Below are 22,606 nucleotides of genomic sequence, written 5' to 3'. Positions count from 1 at the left end.
GGAAAAAATGTTTAAAGACAGTGCACGGTTTATTAATTTTCTTTTTAAAATTAGTCCCTTTATCAGGGGTTGCCACAGCGGAATGAACCACCAACTTTTAAACACTGTTAAATAGATTATTGCAATCCTAATAATCCTAAAGTCTTTCTAGCATTTTTCAGAATGTAATGTAATGACCTGGTTTTATATATATATATATATATATATATATATATATATATATATATATATATATATATATATATATATATATATATATATATACGATTCAAACGTCTGTGATTGGTATATTGCATTTACATTTTTTATAACAATAATAGAAAAAAAATCTAAATCGAAAATTCTATTTAATTTAAATGTATTTTTTCCCTGTGACCAAAAAGCCGAATTTACAGCAGTCTTTACATAGATTATCTGAATCTGTAGGACAGATGCATTACAATATTGTCTGTGACTTCATGTTTTCCAAAGTGAAAAAGATCAATGGTGACGCAGTGGCACAGTAGGTAGTGCTGTCGCCTCACAGCAAGAAGGTCGTTGGTTGGAGCCTCGGCTGGGTCAGTTGGCGTTTCTGTGTGGAGTTTTTATGTTCTCCCTGCGTTCGAGTGGTGCTCAGATTTTCCCCACAGTCCAAAGACATGCGGTACAGGTGAATTGGGTAAGCTAAATTGTCCGTAGTGTATGAGTGTAATGAGTGTGTATGGATGTTTCCCAGAGTTGGGTTGCAGCTGGAAGGGCATCCGCTGCGTAAAACAAGTGCTGGATAAGTTGGCGGTTTGTTCCGCTGTGGCGACCCTAGATTAATGAAGGGACTAAGCCGGAAAGAAAATGAATGAATGAATGAATGAATGAAAAAGATCAATGCAAAAATAACAATTATGGCCAAACATGTTTAATTTAAAATTAATGGCATTTATTCATACAATTAAGCAAAGCAATACAAAAACAACTTATTCAGCAGTATTAGCCCATTATTAAAAAAGGATCTCTTGTTACACCTTTTTTTGCTATTTTTTGTCGTTACAGTTTTTTTTAATTATTACTTATAATTAATGTATATATTCACAGTGAGTACACATACATTATGTAAAAACAAACTTTTTGGATATATACAGTTGAAGTCAGAATTATTAGCCCCCTAAAATTTTTGACCCCTTGTTTATTTTTTCCCCAATTTCTGTTTAACAGAGACAACATTTTTTCCAACACATTTCTAATCATAATAGTTTTAATAACTCACTTTTAATAACTGATTTATTTTATCTTTGTCATGATGACAGTAAATAATACTTGACCAGATATTTTTCAAGACATTTCTATTCAGCTTAAAATGACATTTAAAGGCTTAAACAAGTTAATTAGGTTAACTAGGCAGGATAGGGTTTAAATAGGCAAGTTATTGTATGACGATGGTTTTTTCTGTAGACTATCGAAAAACAAAAAGCTTAAAGGGGCTAATAATTTTGACCCTAAAATGGTTTTTAAAAGTTAAAAACTGCTTTTATTCTAGCTGAAATAAAACATACAAGACTTTCTCCAGAAGAAAAAATATTATCAGACATACTGTGAAAATATCCTTGCTCTGTTAAATATCATTTGGCAAATATAAAATTTTTTTTTTTAAAAATCAAAGGGCTTCATTCATTCATTCATTTTCTTGTCAGCTTAGTCCCTTTATTAATCCGGGGTCGCCACAACGAAATGAACCACCAACTTATCCAGCAAGTTTTTACGCAGCGAATGCCCTTCCAGCCGCAACCCATCTCTGGGAAACATCCACACACACATTCACACACACACTCATAAACTACGGACAATTTACCCTACCCAATTCACCTGTACCGCATGTCTTTGGACTGTGGGGGAAACCAGAGCACCCGGAGGAAACCCACACGAAGGCAGGGAGAGCTGAGGTTCGAACCAGCGACCAAGTGACCTTCTTGCTGTGAGGCCACAGCACTACCTACTGTGCCACTGCCTCGCCTCAAGCTAAATATTGCAAGAAAAAAAAATTACAACCTAAAAAATTTAAACTAAATTATTAAATTTTTTGTTTCTCTTCATTTTTCTTCTTTTTTTTTTATTTGTATGTAATATTTTTCTATAAGATAAATTTGGGTGTTCTAGTTTTTGGACTGTTATTGTAAGTTTATATAGTGCTCAGCATTTATACACCCTTCACAAATCTATGTATTAAACTAATATTTTTTATAGGAAGCTTATTAAATTGATGTTATATAAAAATATTATATATATATATATATATATATATATATATATATATATATATATATATATATATATATATATTTATATATATAGCCCATAATATTATATTATATTAATATTAAAAGCCCATAATGTTGCAACAAAGTTTTCTTAATATCGATAGATTGACTTCATATGAAGAAAAAAAAATTGTCATTATGCACAAATCTCTTGCTCTGACAGCTCTTCCCATTCTGCACAAAATAAATCTTTATTGTTGATATTCTGTGAGAACTCCGAAGACATACTTAACATGGCATAGTGGCATATGATAAGTGACCAAGCAGAGATCGATTCTCCTTCTGTGAAACCACAGCTCCACTTTACTAGCAGACATGGAGATTGTCCCGTCTTCCTGCAATCTACAGGATGTCAAAGGCCCATGTTTAGGCATGACAGGAGAGATAGCTGAGGCCAGGCCTTCTGCACCAGCGTTACTATTAAAGTTTTTTGTCTTAGAGCCAAGTGTGCAGAAGGGACAGCCTGACCCATGACTGCACTGTCCCGTGCAGAGACCTCATCGCAGTCACACTTCAGAGGTCTGAAGTGCTTGCCAGGTACAAGTTAAAATATAGCTCAAACGGTGATACTGTTTATAAAGTGGGATAATAATTAATTTATTTGTAAAATGGAAGCATTGACATTTAAACAACTTTTATATTTTGCAAAAAAAAAAAAAAGTCATAACCGAACAATTTTGTGTTTAACAGACTTTTAAATATAAACGTCTCAACTAAAACAAGTCTAAATGTGGGCTGCCAGTGAAACAGACATAACAATAGTCAGATTAGACAGACTTCATGTATGTATTTATTCATTCCTTTCAATCTGATGACTAGCCTATTTTTGTACTACTGTTAGATGTCTATTGGATTTTAAATGACAGCTCCAATTAAGCCTTGTTTTAGCCATGTTTGGACGTCAAATAGACATCTTTTAAACACACACACAAAGCTTGCTGGCACCATTACACCAGTGTTAGGAGTAATGCATTAAACTAACACAAATTACATAATCAGATTACTTTTTACAAGTAACTAATAAAGTAATTAGTGTTGGGCAAAAAATAAGCGTAATTAATCACATCCATTCATTCTTTTTTCTTTTCGGCTTGTCCCTTTATTAATCTGGGGTCGCCACAGTGCAATGAACCACCAACTGTTTTTATGCAGTGGATGCCCCTTTGGAACCCATCACTGGGAAACATCAGGAATATATCGCTTGTCTTTGGACAGTGGGGAACACCGGAGCACCCGGAGGAAACCCACGCCAACACAGGGAAAACGTGCCAACTCCGCACAGAAACAGCAACTGATCCAGCTGGGGCTCGAACCAGTGACCTTCTAGCTATTGTTGATCACATCCAAAATATCCAAAATAAATAATAATAAAATAAAAAGTTTGTTTTGACAAAATGTAAATGTGTGTACTGTGTATATTTAATATCTATGTATAAACACACACATTCATGCATTGCATATATTTGAGAAAATGATTATATATATATATATATATATATATATATATATATATATATATATATATATATATATATATATATATGCACTGTAATAAATAAACAAACACACATATTTAAAAAATCTAAGTTGAATGGGATTAATCACAATAAGTTCTTGCCCAGCACTTTTAAATTTACAACAAACTATCTGACTTACAATCTAAGTTGCTTTGTTTTCCTGTTTGTTTGACTGATGGACAAAAATCGTGAGTAAAAGCAGATGTGTTTGTATGAAGTGTAACCATGATACTGTAATTCTAGCTTAAATGTGAACATGTATTAGTCATCACACTTGCAGAAAAACAGATTCTGTATCACTTAAAAATGAATAAATACCAGTGAAAGGCAAACTCTGACTATTCATTCATGAGAAGTGTTTCTGTTTTCATGCATCCTATTCTTATAAAGCAATTAAAAAATGCAGCACAACGTCTCATTTGTTCAGACATGAATTTACATTTCCCTCAGCATGATTTTTTTTTTTTTCGCTTTTCACTTTTGGTAATTGTTCCTTATACATTCTATATATATTTATAAATATATAGTATCTCTAAAAATATGATGTTATGTATTATATTATGTAATATTATGACAAATAAGGACACCTGGCACCAATGCAATATAACACATTACCTTCCATAAAAGTAACTGTGTACTACATTTAGTTCCTTTTTTTAAACTGTAATGCATCTGTAACACTTCCCCAAAGCTGAACGTGTCTACTGTTTTTGGAACCCACTGACTTTCATTAGACTGTATAGACATGAAGAGCTGAAACATTCTTCAAAATTTCTCATGTTTTGTTTTGCAAAATAAGTGAACTACACATGATTTGAACAACACAGAGGTGAGTAAATGATGACTGAATATTTTTATATTTTTATATATAAAATATTTTAAAATATATTTTAGTTAGAGTTAGTTGCTAACACATTAAAAAGGGATTAAATGTCACTGATTTTCCAAATGTGATAATTTTTATGAAATTGACCTGTTCTAATATTCAAAAGGCTTTTCTAATTTTTCTTGTATAAAGAGCCTGTGAATTAAATTAGCATATGTAGTATATACATAAGTGTACAAATTATAAAATATTACTTTCTATCAATATTTATTTTCATTAATTATTTAGCCTGTCATTCACTTATTCTAATAATTAATTTGTATTTTAATCTAATGTTCATAAATTTTTTAAATTAAATAATGACACATTTTTTATTTTGAAACTTAATCTTTTTTGTAATTATTGTGTTTTGCTTGTGGTAAGATATTCAGGGTTTTTGTTAATAGATATTTATGGTTAATCTTATTTTTCATTTTAGCATTATTCTAACAAGTTTTAAAAATGTTGTCATTTATTCATAATTTTATTTACTCTAAATATATTCTCAAAATTATATATATTTCTGTTAATTGAGCAAACAATGAGCAGTTACGTTTTTATAAAAAAAATCAATCTTCACAAATATTAATACTGCAACAAAAATAATGCTTGTTATATGTTAATTTTACAAAACATTCATAAGCACTATATTGTTGAATGTAATGCATTAAGCAGGCTGCAGGCCCATAATCAAGGGGGCTTCGGGTGGTTTGAAAAAACCCACCCTTCACTGACAAAGGTTCAGAAGTTGTCCCATACTTTAGCTAATTTGTCCTATTTTGACTGCCTTAATAAATTGTGAAAATAATCCATCAAAAACGGCTTTACCACCAAGCGAAACCCTGCGTTGACTGTCTCTTTCGTGTGACAAGAAAGTTGAATGTGTTGGCCAGTTTGCTTTTTAAATGAATCATATTTAATTGACAATAGGTTACAGTTTTTAATTTGAAACTTTAACATATTCCTATTTTCTTATTTTTCTAATGATATGATGTAACATGTATATATGATGTAAATGATAATTGATGTAAATCTTTAGGAATGTTTTTGGTACATCAAAAAGAGTGGTTATGATGACTAAAATGCAACCTATTTAAACCTCATAATTAAATAGAAAATGAGGTGAATAACTACAAAAAGGTCCACTTCCAAAAAAATAAAAAATAAAAATAAAAAATAAAAAAATCACCCCTTTCACCAGGCTTGCTACGGGCCTGTTACGGTCATAAAAATAGTTCACCAAAAACTGAAAATTCTGCCATTATCTATCATTATCACTTGTCACAAATGTCTTTCTTTTCCCTGCTGGGAGATCACCAGTTAAAATCAGCTTGTCCAGGTTAGTCAAGCTGTGAGGCCAATTAAAACCAGCTATGTCCAGCTTAAACCAGACTGGTCAAGCTTGTTTTAGCTGGTCATTTTCCAGCCTGACCCAATAGTATCTGGATGTAGCCTTTAGGATACAAGCTGAAAATGCATCGCACTCAATAAAGCTGACATCACTGTGAGGGGTATGGTTAGGAGTGGAGTTAGGTGAGTGCATTAAAAAGCATTGGATGCAGCTCAGATTGCATCTGCACTGAGTTTGCAGCCAGACCCCTCTCGCCTGACCAGCTATGACTAGGCTGGAAGCCAACCTGAAAATGACCAAACCCCTATTAAAACCAGGCTGGTCGACCAGCTAAACCAGCCAACCTAGGGGTTAGGGTTGTCGAAGACAAATGAAATAAGACATTTTAAAGTGTTAAAAACCGGTAACTATTGCTTTATTGATATTTGTTTTTGCTATCGATGTCAATTGTTAGCCTGTTTCCAACATTCTTCAAGATACTTTTGTCTTAGATGTAAGAAAGTCAAAAAAGATACCGGTGTTACGGTTTAACTGGTGACCGTGTTAACTGGTGTCCCTTTCCAGATGTAAGCTATTCACGTTTGCAGATTGGCAGATTCGTCACTTTTTCACAGCAACAAAACATGTCCATACCAAATAAAGATTCTTATTACTTGGTGTCAGTGTCATTGTGTGCATTATTGATTTTAATATCTGTGTAGCAGAACAGTATATAACCAAAGTAAATAAAAAAAATAATTAGAATTGACATGTCTTTAACAGGATTCGAACCCGTGTAGTGAAAAGGTTTAGCACACGTATCAGTCATCTTATCTAACTGAGCTACTCAGAACTCCAAACGAAGCGGTCTGTTTTAATATCTTTGTCAATTAAAACATGCCTTGCTGTGGTAGTGGACCCGTGTTAACATGTTTCCATCGATGTTAACATGTTTACATGTTGTTTAGTTACATGTACTCGCGTTAACGTGTTTCTACAAACTCTCCCGCTGATAGAATAGCTCTCTGTGACTAAACGATGCTTCATCAGTTGCTCAAGCCATGTTTTTTCTTAGTTCTAGACTCATGTCTACCTGTGCCTTTGGAGTCGTGTTAACTCGTGACCCATGCTCATACATGTAACGTAAATAAAGATTTTATCCAAAAAATGAATACAATGACGATATTATTATGCAACGTATTATGTCTAATATATATAATATATATATTTCATATATAATATTATGCAACAGAATATTAATTGAAAATCGCAACATTTCAATGTATGATCTTGGTCACATCTGTATCAAGGTACTTATGAACATGATTTGGCTACATACGATAAAATTACTAAAAGCTGCTAAGCCTTTCGTTTCAACAGTGCTTGATAGCTCAATTAGATAGCACGTATGTTCCAATCATGCTTCTCTTTTGTTAGTAGGTTCGAATCCACATACGAGTTTTGTTTATGTAGCCTGATTTTTTTTAATTCTCTTTAAAATAAAATGTGGGGGGACTGCGATTTATAACGTATGCTTATTTAGCGGAACATCGTAGTCATTTAGAGCTATTCTGAGAAAATATCAGCTCGTTTAACTTTGTAGACACAGACTAACACGAGTCAATGGGACTATTATATTCTGATTGCATAATATTCTAATATTCTGTTGCATAATATTATATATGAAATATATAATATATATATTAGACATAATACGTTGCATAATAATATCGTCATTGTATTCATTTTTTGGATAAAATCTTTATTTACGTTACATGTATGAGCATGGGTCACGAGTTAACACGACTCCAAAGGCACAGGTAGACATGAGTCTAGAACTAAGAAAAAACATGGTTTGAGCAACTGATGAAGCATCGTTTAGTCACAGAGAGCTATTCTATCAGCGGGAGAGTTTGTAGAAACACGTTAACGCGAGTACATGTAACTAAACAACATGTAAACATGTTAACATCGATGGAAACATGTTAACACGGGTCCACTACCACAGCAAGGCATGTTTTAATTGACAAAGATATTAAAACAGACCGCTTCGTTTGGAGTTCTGAGTAGCTCAGTTAGATAAGTTGACTGATACGTGTGCTAAACCTTTTCACTACACGGGTTCGAATCCTGTTAAAGACATGTCAATTCTAATTTTTTTTTTTACTTACTTTGGTTATATACTGTTCTGCTACACAGATATTAAAATCAATAATGCACACAATGACACTGACACCAAGTAATAAGAATCTTTATTTGGTATGGACATGTTTTGTTGCTGTGAAAAAGTGACGAATCTGCCAATCTGCAAACGTGAATAGCTTACATCTGGAAAGGGACACCAGTTAACACGGTCACCAGTTAAACCGTAACACCGGAACCACGTGAGGGTGAGTAAATAGCGAGTACACTTTTGTTTGGTGAACTAACGTTAGTCGTTTTAAGTTAACCAAATTATCAAATTTAACAAATTACTAAAAATATATATATATATATTCACAGAATTTTAGGGAGCTCATCACCCTGACGTGTTACTAAAACTATACTCTTTCACAAAATAAATGTGTTGGCGTCCAAGAAGCACTCACCTTTCAGCTTTTGGGTTCAGGTGCCAGTGTTAAACTGCCACAGAAGAGGGCGCCCTTTTACTGCTATCATCAAGTCAACGTATATTTGCATGTTTACGTCCGTCAAGTTGTAAATGAGGTGCAAAATTGGTCTCCTTAAGTTTACTTTCAGCTGTCTCGCTGTGTATGACATATATAGGAGAATATTGTTCAGTTTTCTGAATAGTAGACTTGCCATTGAATAAAAATACAAACACATCTCCTTGCTTGCAATGAAGACAAGAGCATCAGCACTTGAAACCACGTTCACTGTTTAATGAGAGGACTGAACTTTGTGAAACCGTAATAAATGTTTCTATCGTTACTTTGCATTGTCCAGAATATCTCATATACAGAACAAGCCGAGCCAGACTTCACTATAGTCTAAATCTAAATGAAACAAACACCGGCTTAAGACATCCTCAATATCTGTGCATCATTGCAAAATGTGGAAAAACAGCTCACAGGGAGGGACAATTAATCAGACTTTATATTACTTTAATATTTTCCCATCACAAACATCCTGAGATACAAAATAAATGCTTGAAATAAATTAAGATAAAAATACTTCAATAGACGTCGTTATGAAAACACAGTCCCGATTCTTTCGTTCCCTACAATGTACAGAGTTCACAACATCACCCATACAAAAAAGTGTTTCATATTTTATACACCTACAACATATGTTATGTATATTTTAAAAAAATAGGTCCTCTAGATGACCCATAAACCCCAAACATTTGTCACTCGGAAACTTATTTTCTAAGATGTCCATCAAATTCATACTCAATTCCAATAAAAATCTGTGATATCTCTCTTTCTCTCTCTCTATATATATATATTTATATCCTCTGTTGACACTTCTTGTAATGATAAAAGCTGTTGGTCCTCAGACCTCAAAAATCTGATCAAGTCTGTCCTTTCTGTTAAATATTAAAGATTAAAAAAGAAAATACATTCCAAGCGGATGATGTAACTGCATTTAGCAAAGTCTTTCCTCTGAAGATTCAAAACGTGTAGGACGGCAGCACATTAAAGATCAGCATACAGAAAAAGAAAAATAACAGCAGTTAATGCACAACATTGCTTTGGTACAAATCAGTATCTTCACTGTCCTGCATGGGCAGCTGGAAGACGCGTGTGGACTGTAACAAAGATATGCTGCAGCTCCTCTGTGTTTATGTCAACCGTGTGCACACTTGAAAGGGGAGCTGAGTTTTCGCCTTGGCAGCAGGGTACAGTAAGCAAGAAGAATGCTGCCCGAAAAAAGCAACAAGGCCCTGATTTCCACAATGCATCCTGCTTAATCTTCGTCCAGCTCCTCCTCATCTTCTTCTCTCAGCTCCACAATGTCGTCCATGCGGCCTCTGGACCGGACCTCATTCATAGGGGCTGAATCCTCCCCATCAATGGTCATGTCCTCATCCGAATCTTTCTTTTTCTTCTGTGGAGGCAGAAAGAAACTGCTGAGCATTTTCCTCCACGGCATTAGCTTTTGTTGATGAAATATGAGCAGACCGTGTTTGTTTAAATCTTTCATTATAGCTATACTAACATTAGTCATTTTGAACTAGGCAGAAAAAAACGCAAATCATTTTCCCCGGCGCCCGGGTTTTATTGATGAAGCACGAGCAGAGTTAGTTTATTTAATCCTTGTGTGCTGTTGAAGATATTTTATCCACTCTGGGGTGATTTTGAGTCTTAATTTGACCACAACTTTCTGTTTCAGCAAATAAAATGATTTTTGGTGACGAATCTTATTTTGACACATATTTTGGGAAAATGCTTTGAACATTTTTAAAAACTTGAGGCCAAATTTTTTACTCCTTCATTATGTTGGTGGCTGTTTGTGCCCAATTAACTTTCATAATAACACTTTTTTTTTTTACTTTAAAGCCATGACACCACATAATCATGCATTCTTGATTGTGGGTGGTTTTCGCTTTTGAGAAAAAGTAAAACTCGTACATTTTACTGTTGATAATCAGTTGCAGTGCAAAAAAAGCTTAGTTTCTGGATTTTATATGGAGTATAGTGTGCCAAAATACGTACCTCAGCTCTCAGAACATAGTAAACGAAGTCTTTTCATGCCGCATATTATTATTTGTGGTTATACTCCATATAAAAGCCAGTAACTTTTTTTGCACAGGCCTATCTAAAGGGTTAATGGTTCCAAGTGATGAAAAACAGTAAAATTAGAAATTTTACCTTTTCCTGTATATATATATATATATATATATATATATATATATATATATATATATATATATATATATATATATATATATATCTGAAAATATGAAGTGTAAGACCAATTTATTTAAATCCATAATCAAAATAAAACGTGTGTATACTAAATCACCTTTATTTTTTGAAGTATGCCATAAATTAATCCAGAAAAAAACAAACAAAAAGCGCTCTGGGGTAAGCTCAAACGTATGGTTGGTGCTCTTTGGGTAAGGGATTAATCAAAACAGCAACAACAATCAGTCCAAGGCACTCGAAAAAAGTAAAAAAAAAAAAATAAATTTTCATTTTTTTCGAGTGCCTTGGACTGATTCTTGTTGCTATGCCATAAATTGTTTCAGAGTCTCATTTAACAGGTTTTCTTTTTTTTTTTTTACAGTAAAACCAAAATCTTACAGTAAAACCAAAACCAAAAGATTGTTTGTTTGATTTTTTGTAAACCAACAATGCTGTGTGTAAACCATTATTTAAAACAGTCGTTCTTTAAATGACTTTAACAGTTATTATTAAAAACAGTCAAAATATGCTCAATTATTTGGTAGAGCAGGCAGTTAAAGGGTTTTAGGGAAGAATGGGCAAAAACAGCCAAGAACATAACAAAAATACAGTAAATGTGAAGATTAAATTATTCAGTAGAATCATACTTTTATACTGAATAATAATAAGACATAAGGCATGTTTTGTAAAGTTAAGAAGGGTTTTACAATTAAAAAGAGCAGTCTTAGCCCCTTTGACTGCCACTCTACCAAAAAAATAAAGGTGATTTAGTATTCCAAATGTTTCATTTTGATTACATTTTTGAATAAATTGGTCTTACACTTCATATTTTCAGATTTTTCATAGTATATGTATTGATTCCGCTACCATAAACCGACATATCAACCATTTGGTATGAGGCTGATATTTTAGAAATTTTGGGATGTGTTGGAAAAAATGCATTAAGTGTGTTAACTAGCGACATTAGGAGGAGTTAAGAACAGCAATCCAAAAATGTTGTACTTGGTGGGTTAGTTAAAGGGTTAGTGCTGTACGAGCATACAAATATGCTGATTTGCTTCTCCTAAGGTACATTTTTACAGTCTTATTTTTACTACCTTTTTTCTTTCTCACATATTTCAACAATCATCCTAAATTAGGCATCAATCAAAACTTATCAAAATATATATTTATATCTTATTTAGTTTTATATATATTTTTATATATATAAACTTCACTGCTATTGACAAGTATCAAGTTTCATAATGCAAAATGTACCATTTTACCATTTAACACTTTTTTCTAATACTGACAAAAAAGATTAATAAAAAGTCAGAACATTCTTTTACAGAACACAAACTTCTATAACTTCTATAATATTCTGTCCCCTTTCAGTGTTTAAAGTACGATTTAGCAAAAATCAGCTGATCGTTTCAAAAGAGACTATGAATATGATATTGTTAACTCTTGTCTTACATTTTAGTGTCATTTTATTGTGTTTACAGCTGTAAAATCCTAAACTTTGAAACCAGTTTACAAAACCAATTCCAGAGGAAACACTTATGAAACTGGACTTTTGACCCAAGGCCTTATATACTGTAGCTATTGAAATAACTAGTCTGTATTTCCTGCATGTGTACAGTCATAATACTGTACCTGTTTTCGATACACATAGCAAGCTGCAATCGCAACCATGGTAGATTCCCCAAGGAAACCAGCCAGCAGAGATCCAACACCAAGAGTGGCCCCGTGAACCCTGCACAAATAAGCAAAGAGATTGAACCATTTCAAAAAATAACTGTAAGATTGTGTAAACTAAGGGATTCATGATGATGAATTAACAAAAAATATTTAAAAAAAAGGAAACTTCTGAATGCAACAAAAAATACATATATTTAGCCTAAATATCATATTTCTTTCATTTATTGCTGTTCTGAGATATTTGCATGTTTTTCAGAAGACAAAATAACTCAAATTTACCCTGATCTTTAAATTGAAACCGCCTCGAATCATTCAGCTAACAACACAGTATTACAGGGTTTCAAATTTAAGACTTTAAGACCATCAACAATTAAATTTTAGACTATATATATATATATATATATATATATATATATATATATATATATATATATATATATATATATATAACTTAAATGAATGCACAACAAACTGTTATAGTATTAATTATAAGTTTAGTTTATATTGAGATGTATTGTTGGTGATTGGGTATGTGTTGAATCAATTGGGTTGCTTTACATAAACAAAGAAGAAATTAGACCTGTCTAAAATTATTTAAGACCTACAAGACAATATTTCTGTAATTTTAAGAATTAAAAAAGTAAACTCTCTTAATTGTATTTTTTTTACATCAGTAAAAAATATAACTTTTACATGTATACTTTTTTTCTTTTAAACAAAGATTTGTAACATCATGTTACTATTACATTTAAAAGAGAAAGAAAATACATTGAAAAAAGGGAGAAGAAGACAGAAAGGAAAAAAAAACTAAATAGGGTTCAATCACTGCTCTCTTGTTAAAGTACATGGAAATTCTTCATTTTATTTTTATGGGAAAGTCTTTGCGTATTAAAGGTGCAGGCAAGACATGACATTTTTTATTAATGTGGAACAAAGTGGAGGATCTATTCGTTTCCAATTCAGTAAATTCAATCTACGTGCCAAAAGGGTGATAAATCTAATCAATGTATGTTGATTTTTAATAATTCAGCATCATCACTGACATTAAATATAGCTAAAATAGGTATACTTGTTTTCCCACCACTTCTGATATTGAATAAAAAACTTAAACCCAATAATGAACTATTTTAGGAAAACTCCAAAAGATGTGACCAAGTGATGCCGGGGTTTGACTTCATCTATCACACAGTCTACAAACGGGAACATCTTAGAGAGCTTTAATTTAGATGAGTGGAGTTGGTGCAGGATCTTAAATAGTATTAAACCATGCCTGATACACGCAGAACTAGAATGAACTTGTTCTTGTGCTTCCTACCATTGCCAGTTTTCAATTTCTGCTCCGAGATCCTCTTCCCATGCCATTTTGACATGCTCTAATGAAACACCACCTTCGTGAATTTAAGACTTTTTAAGGTCTAAAATTTAGTTTTTGAAATTTAAGACATTTTAAGAATTTTAAGACCCCACGGACACCCTGTATTAGCAATCACGTATAAGTCAACTTTTGTACAAGGTTGTTTTTCATATATGAATGTATGAACTATATGTAAACATCTTTTATGTCAAATATCTTTTTCAGGTCAGCAATAAATAAAAACAAACCCATGAATTTATGATCCTACTTTTGACCTCAACATATAAGGAGCACTTTTAAGTATCTACAAGGTATTTAAGCACAATAAATCCATCAATCACACACACATACCCCATGTAAGGCAGAACTATCAGGCTGGAAATGAGGACAATGATGCGGAGGACCGAGCTGGGCGCCAGGACAAAGGTCTTCTTCAGGGTCATGAGCCAACCAGTCAGATGAGCGCGAATTGTCACTGATCATAAACAAAACAACAGATGTCAGAGCTCAGGTAATTATATTTTACATGCTGATTCTTGCACGGCTATCGCTATTGCTACATCATAAAAATCAGGTCAAGAGCAATAAAATTCAATGGTACTTTGAGCTCTCATTGTGGTTCTCTCTCTCTCTCTCTCACTCTCTGAGGCCTGGAGGCATTGTAACTAAAGCATGAGTACTCTTGACCTTTGCCTTTTCAAATGGACATTTTCAAAGAGCGACTGGTCCCCTTAAGACCACCTGTCTATTTAATGATGCACTGCAGATCAGACCCCAGATCATGCGGTTTGGTTTGTCAGGAGAAAGCCTCCTGAGAATCTGCAGCTATAGACCTTTGCTAAACCCTCAACAGATTTACACAGTTTGAACATGGGTTGTTCAATATACATTATTGTTCAAACATCTGGGGCCAGGGATATTTGACATTGAGAATAAATGTGTTAACACAGTAGAACTACAAAGGAGGTCATTTTGATATTTAAAAAAATTTGTAATGTAAATAAAACTCATACAACAAAAATACCCTGACTTGTCCTAAATGTATGTATATTTCTTTTAATCATTTTTCAAGTTAATGTGAAGTTTCTGCTCAAAATACGCCACAGATAATGTTTTATAGCTCGTTGAAACTGCCCTCTATCAGGCTTTCATCTTAGTTGTGACATTTTTAGTGACTGTCGCTTTAAATTCAAATGAGATTGTGATCCCAGCCCTCTTTTCAAATAAGGGCGGAGCTACAAATACAGATGGCTGTTTCGCGATACACGTTCTTCAGCAATCTTGCATCCTCGTGTTTTCATGTACTGTCATCATCTACGTCAAAGTTCAGTTCCAATACTCAAGACTGCAAGAACGGAGGACTCAAGAAACTTCCCGGATGTGTGTCTTCAGCGCAAAACTTAGTCGTGATGTCCCAGAAGTCATTACAACTGGAGGTGGGAAGCGCAGCATTTCATATAGGTTTATTATTAAAGTTCAGAGTTTTCCTAAATGAAACGGTGAATATAAACATTACCATGGAAATCTTAATAACGGCATAAACACATTAAGGGTGTTTGTTTGCTGAAATTCATATTAAAATCTGTTTTATTTATATTGTGCAACATATATTTGTAAGGTCTTTATGCAGAGTATATATTTAAAAAAAGAGGTAAAACATTAAATCGCTGTATGAATGCTGTAATGTTTAAACAATTTCCTGTTAAAAACTCGTTAAGGTCATGTGACCATTAAGAAGAACCAGGGAAGAACGCAGCATCTTAATTCTCAAAGAATGTGTTCTGTGTTCTCGTGGTCTCCCAAGTTCGTTCTTCTAAGGCACAGGTGTCAAACTCAGTTCCAAAAGGGCCGCAGCTCTGCACAGTTTAGTTCCAACCCTAATTAAATGCACCTGATCAAACTAATTGAGACCATCAAGCTTGTTTGAAACCTACAGGTAAGTGTGTTGGAGCAGGGTTGGAACTAAACTGTGCAGGGCTTCGCCCTCCAGGAATTGAGTTTGACACCCCTGTTCTAAAGTGACCTGGCAAGACCGAACTTCACAAGAATGCAGGTTCGTTCTTTGCATTCTTGAAATTGAGAAACAGCCTATGTGTCATCATAGTAGCAGATTCAAACAAGACTAACGTCCTATGCTAATAGGACACTAATGGGCGGAGCGTTCCCCCTCTGATGACATGTACAAAGGGAGAATGTCAATCAAAGTGTTTTTGCAGACTGCTTTTATGAAGTGTGATTACAAAAAATACATTTAATAACAATTTACCATTAGAAGCTGGTTATATTCACAGATTGTTGCCACAAAACTGTGTATAAACCTCTTATAATAGTGACTTTTGCATAATGCTTCCCCTTTAAAATGAATGACCATGGCGATCAAATTGACCACATGCAATTCGGTGACTAGTTTTTCCCCATGTCTTTGAAAATGCATGTCTAACTTTTTGTCTGCAAAAGTCCAACATAACCTTCTGATAGCAAAAAACTGACTGCACTTCAGACATGCCTTTCAAAACAACATGTTCATTGAGGTGAAAAAACCTTGCTCTTCTGAATGCCAGACAAAGTGAGTCACACACCTTCGTGGGTGGTCTAAATACTTGTACATATTTATAGGCTGTATTACTGAAAAGGTTGTATTTTTAGAGGTATGAATTCATTAAATATGATGACAGACACATAAAGCTTAATTTTAATATCTCAGTAGAAGCTTTGAATGTAAAAATAATGTGACAATATGACATCTTATATGAGAATGGTCAGAATAACTGCTATGGCCATTCTAGAAGTTATGCAATTTTGAAAAAAGTTCATTTAAATAAATAAGTAAATAAATAAATATATAAATCTGATTTCAAAAAGTTAATGTGATGCTGAAGAGTAATAGCTGCTGAAAATTCAGCTGTCACAACAGGAATAAATTATGTATTACCATAGGTTAAAATGATAATATAAACACTGTATTTATTGATATTAATATTTATATTGTTGAAGTAATATTACATCATTACAGATTTTACCTCATTTTTTATATAGATAAAATAAATGCAGTATTTCACAAACAAAAAAATTTGTGAATGTCAGCATATGTCCTGTGCTTGTTAATTACATATTTAGGGTATTCTGATTATGATTTTACCAACTCATAAGAATGCAATAATCTTTTTGTTTAGAATTGTACTTTACGGTATGATAAAAATCAGCAAACAATGTTTGTGTCTGAAAGTGTGATACCTGGAATAGGAAAGAAGGAGAAGATTCGTAATGGGGTGATACAGAGCTCAGCAAAGGCATGATCAACTCCTATGATGTCCACCAGGATGCTCTCGGAAATGTGTGGTGCCCAAAACACCATAAAACAGAGCTGCAAACAGAAAGACAAACTACCTGAATGCAACCGTCTAGACAACAGCACGTAACACGAGATTAGGATGATGACAAAGGACCTGTATTAGTGATAAATAAAATAAAAATGAAGATTAAAAATAAATAAATAAATAAACAAACAAAAGTCAAAAATAAAATGCAATATAAATTAAAAAAACTGCAACAAAATGAATAAAAATTATATAAAAAATATAAAAAATTAAATGAAAAAAAACATAAATAAAAAATAAAATAAATAAAAATAAAAACAAAAAAATGTAAATAAAAAAATAAAAAATAAACAAATTAAATTAAATTGAATTAAAGTAATATAAAATAAAAGTTCTTGGTCATTTATCAGAAATGGCATTATGGGAATTCCTGATTTTATAGTAGAAAATAATCTGACAGTTTGCATGTTAATTTTAGACCCAGCACACATCTGGAAGCAACTACTTACCCTGTTAACACAGCAATCAAAACCCTATCATTTACACGCATAGCTGTTTATATCTAACTGGGTGGAACTGGGCCTGTGAAATGTGGATAAAAGCCCTGGAATGGAGGTTTGTGCACTGATATGAATGAGCAGACATAAAAAGCTCAACCCATTAACATCAATTTAACACCTATTACATTTCATTTACAATTAATTCCTAATGGGCTATTTTTGCTACACTACATGTTAAAATAGAATATAGATGCTAAAATACATAAATAAGTAACATTTCAATTGTGATTCTGCCTTTATATCACTGACAGAGTAGTGAAAATGATCACATAGTGTAATGCTACAGTGCAGGCTTTAATGTAGGTCAGCAAGGGAAGATGTGACCCCGATACAGAGGCAGGGCATTAATTAATCATTTAGCCTGACTCTGAAAGCACTCACAATAACAAGACACGCTTTCCTAATGCTCTCCTTATGGCTTCACCATGATGTGTTGAGAAGCTCTATATGGAGGAACTTTCCATATGGAAGAATAACTATTAAAATATTTAAAAAATAGTGTTTATATATACATTTAAGACAAAATGATTAGCCAAGTAATGTTTAACAGAGAAAGGATTTTGTTTTTCATAGAATGTCCTATTTAATTTACCAATGTCTGTTTTTTCTCCTGAATTATTAGCCCCCTGTATATTTTTTCTTCTCCAATTTCTGTTTAATAGAGAAAATTTTCAAAACATTTCTAAACATAATTGTTATGATAAATAATTTCTAATAAATTATTTGTTTTAGCCCCGATTTTCCACTCGCAGATAAGTTTTGAGAAATCGCAGACAAATGCCCTAAATCATAGGCAAATCGGTGCTCGTTCACACGAGTAACTACGATCTGAGAGATCTGTGAGCTATTTGGCATGCTAAAAATCTGGACCTGTTGGCGATTTAAAATCATGCAGTGTGTTCTGACTGAAAATAACATTACCTACAGCCATTGAGAGAACAGCATCCACTAGTATAGTTATCAGGTCAGCGGGAGGTTGGGGGAGAAGTTAGAAGTGCTTATTTTGGTCTATTTAGACCCAAGAAATAAAAGAAAAACTAGTGGAAATTTGACAGGAGTGCCTGTGTCTGATGACATGTCATCTAAGCAATACCACGACTGGTCTGAAAAAGAAAAAAGTTGGAGAGAAATTGCTAATTCCCTTCAAAACCCAGGTGAGGAAAATAAGTATATTGTTAACCTCACTAAAGACTTTTTGCCCATTATGTAGTCATGACTACGTATAAGATGTACTATGTGACCTTGCATTGTTTATGTCACTTCTCATGCGTTTGGTTGTGAGACATTTGCAAACCGAGACAAAGTTCTCTGCGATTCTTCATATTGTAAAATTATACAGTGTGAAACCTCTGTCGCCGATCCATCTTACAGTGTAAACACAGCAGTGACGGAATGCTATCTCAGATGGTCATGCAGTGTGAAAACATCTGTGATGTGACTACTTTGAAAATCGTGCAGTATGAACTCAGCGGTAGTTAGGCAAGTCATTGTATAACAGTGGTTTGTTCTGTAGACAATCAAAGTTTGGGGATTAAAAAAAAGTATATACAATATATATATTTATAATAAAAATATAATAATAGTAATAATAAATGTAAAAAATTATAATATAAGTAAAAACTGCACAGGTCAATATTATTAGCCCTTTTTTGACTGGCTACAGAACTAAGAACTGTTTTCCAATGAATGAACTTATCTTGCTAATAAAATACCTAGTTTAATATTATTTACTGTCATCACGGCAAAGACAAAAGTATTTAGTTATTAGAAATTAATTATTAAAACTATTATGTTTAAAAATGTGTTTAAGTTCTCAATAAAACTCTCTTATAAAATAAGGTTTATTTTTACAGTTATTTATTTAATTAATTCTTATCTTGCGTGGTGGATCTGCAATAATTACAATAAATAAAATAATTATTTGTAACAGGATGCTTTCAATAAAATGTATTGCTTATGCCAGTGGTTCTCAAACTTTTCCCATCAAGTACCACCTCAGAAAAAATTGTCTCTCCAAGTACCACCAAAATGAGCAGTACTGAAAAACAGTAGCGTAGTAGACCCAGTAAAGCAGCTAAAGCTCTGCACAGTTTAAAAAAACATGGCAGATTACCTCAGAAATATAGGCTATATGTCATGTATGGCATATTCATACATCATTTTTGATCAATTTTGAAAATGTAGCATGTACATGACATATTTCATTCCTCTGCATACCACTAGAAGGAAGCCCGACTACCACTAGTGGTAAATGTACCACAGTTTGAGAACCACTGGCTTATGCAATTGTATTCCATAAATATATTTCACAAATGTGGACACGAAACCAACCAACCAAGCATCAAATATATTATAGAATTTAAATAAATACATTTAATCATCAATTTTAACATAATAATTCTTGTTCACATAAAAAAGTATTAAAAAAAATAAATACATTTTAATTATATATAAAAATATACAAATAAATAAAGATTAATATGATTTATAATATACAATATATAACCACCAGTAGGGTGCGATAAGCTTTAACAATGCAACTTGCCCTTAAACAGAAGGAAAACACTTTTTGGCTTCTGTTTTCAGGGTGACTCTTGATTTCAGCTTTCTTTTGAAACTTTTGTGACTGTGTGTGTGTGTGTGTGTGTGTGTGTGTGTGTGTGTGTGTGTGTGTGTGTGTGTGTGTATGTGTGTGTGTGTGTGTGTGTGTGTGTGTGTGTGTGTGGTCGCGATTAGTATACTCTGAGTTGACTGAACTTACTCTGTGAAGTGGTTTTGAACATACATACCTGGAGTAAGTAGGCTTAATCAACCTAGAGTTCATGGTTTAGCAGATGATAAATTGACCTTGCTTTATGAGAATACACCCCTGACATGCTTGAAAAAGACAAATACTGAAGAGCTGATAATTAATAGTAATTAAAGTGCAATTCTATTTGAAACAACACTGTCACTGACTCTTAATGTGCATAAAACTAATTAACATTAACCAGATCATTTAGTTAAGGAGAAGTAAGAAATATTGCTCAGCATATGAAATATGTAGGTATGATTAGGCTCACACGGAATCTGCACGTGCAGAATTCCGCAGATTTTCCACAGAATTCTGCAGATTTTTAGCCCATGATTAATTCTGTTTATTTACAGTTTTTCTTCAGTAATTTATTACTTTTTATTTCATATATTAAGGTTTTAGTTATAATACTCCGCTGGATACTCCCAAAATAATTCAGCAGAAATCCGCAGATTTTTACCAAAATTCTTCGCAGAAATAGCAAAAAACGTCCGCAGATTCCATCTGGCCCTGGGTATGATCAATGCTTCTAACATACATTTTAAGTAGCATATAGAAATGTTTCTGGAGTTACATAGACTAGACTTAGATTAGATTCTTCCACATGTACCCTCTCATATTACAGACTCCATAAACCAACTGTGACTTTTGAATTGAAATGTAACCTTTTTTTAGATTAGGTTAATGCATAAATTTATTAATGATCTTAAAATAATAATGGCAAACTAATCAACTTTATCTTTATTCTGCCCCTTATTCTGCTGCTATGTATGACAGTTAGAAGCTCTTCCTCCTGATTGGCTGCAGGAACAATATAACTGCAGCCCACAATCACAATAAACTCCCACTGCACCTATAAACTCCATGAACTTCAGCAGACCACAGTCACTCCACAACATGAAACAAGTGATTAAAAGCAGACACAAACTGACGATTGAAATAGTGGATGAACTCACTGTTATAGAAAGAGCCAGACAGAAAAAAGTGAAGCGCTTGATGTGGGATTTTGTCACGACTGTACCACTGTTGATCAACTTGTTGCTCGGGTTATTCTGGAAAAATGAAGAGAGCACAGATAGATGTGAAAAAAGCGTTTTTTTACTTTAGGAAAATGTACAATGTAGCGTTTTGAGCATTTACAATGTACACTATTTATCAAAAGATCATTTTAAAGAAACTAATAATATTCCGGAACAATGCATTAAACAATGCATAGTCCAGCCAAATATAAAATGTTACTCATTATTATTTTGAAACACTTGACTTCCATAGTATGAAAAAGAAATATCATGGAAGTCAATGGTTACAGGTTTCCAACATTCTTCAAAATATCCTCCTTTATGTTTAACTGAAGAAAACAAAATTAAACCGGTTTGAAACAATTGAAAAGGGAGTAAAGGACAGAATGACAAAAGTTCTTCAGCTCAGCTATCAAAATTGATAAATATAAGAAATGTTGGTAACACTTTATTATAATTGTCTGCCTATTATTTAGGTATTGGCTGCTTATAAGTTCTTGAATAGTACTTAAGTACATAAACTGCATGATCTTATTCTACAGTATATCCATAATCCTAACTAAAACCTAAACCCATCATAATAACTATCAATAAGCAGCAACTTGGGGGAAAAAACACAGTTAATGGTTTATTATATAGAGAGTGTACCTTAAAATAAATAAGTGTGCCTTAAAATAAATAAGTGTACCTTAAAATAAAGTGTGAACAAATTGTTTCTTAGGAACTAAATCAGAATGTTAAGGATAATTATGTTGTAAATAACTCTCAGTTTCTTGTACAGGATGAACATTTCACTTTATAAAACATCAGTGTATAAATATTATAAATTATTATAAATTAATATAAATTAATGTATTTATTTTATTTTGCCTGTATGTCTTTTGTTTCGACTCCTAAAGTGCAACTAGCACTTGATTTCACAGTTTCAGCTTAAAATATTCTTTATTGTTCTACCAAAGAAACAGTCATCTACATCAAGGGTTCCTAAACTTTTCAGCACGGGACCCCCCAAAAACAATGACCCCCGATATA

General features: G+C 33.0%; 1 protein-coding gene across 2 annotated transcripts in view; it reads right to left on the bottom strand.

The window, feature by feature from the left end:
• Positions 1-8,861: 8,861 nt before the first annotated feature.
• The window catches only part of ankhb (ANKH inorganic pyrophosphate transport regulator b), a 48,983-nt gene continuing 35,238 nt past the window's right edge, over positions 8,862-22,606 (bottom strand). The window contains exons 8-12 of one of the 2 annotated variants that reach the window (XM_087238817.1): positions 21,512-21,607; positions 17,119-17,248; positions 14,236-14,359; positions 12,486-12,585; positions 8,862-10,050 (exon numbers count right to left, since the gene is read on the bottom strand). In XM_087238817.1, the coding sequence (XP_087094943.1) occupies positions 9,910-10,050; positions 12,486-12,585; positions 14,236-14,359; positions 17,119-17,248; positions 21,512-21,607 (591 nt within the window). In that variant the 3' untranslated portion in view covers positions 8,862-9,909. 2 annotated transcript variants of the gene reach the window in all.

This window comes from Danio rerio, chromosome 2, assembly GCF_052040795.2.
Source record: "Danio rerio strain M-AB ecotype USA chromosome 2, GRCz13ab, whole genome shotgun sequence".
NCBI lineage: Eukaryota > Metazoa > Chordata > Actinopteri > Cypriniformes > Danionidae > Danio > Danio rerio.
Note: the sequence above shows the minus strand (reverse complement) of the source record. Positions and strands in the feature narration are given on the sequence as shown.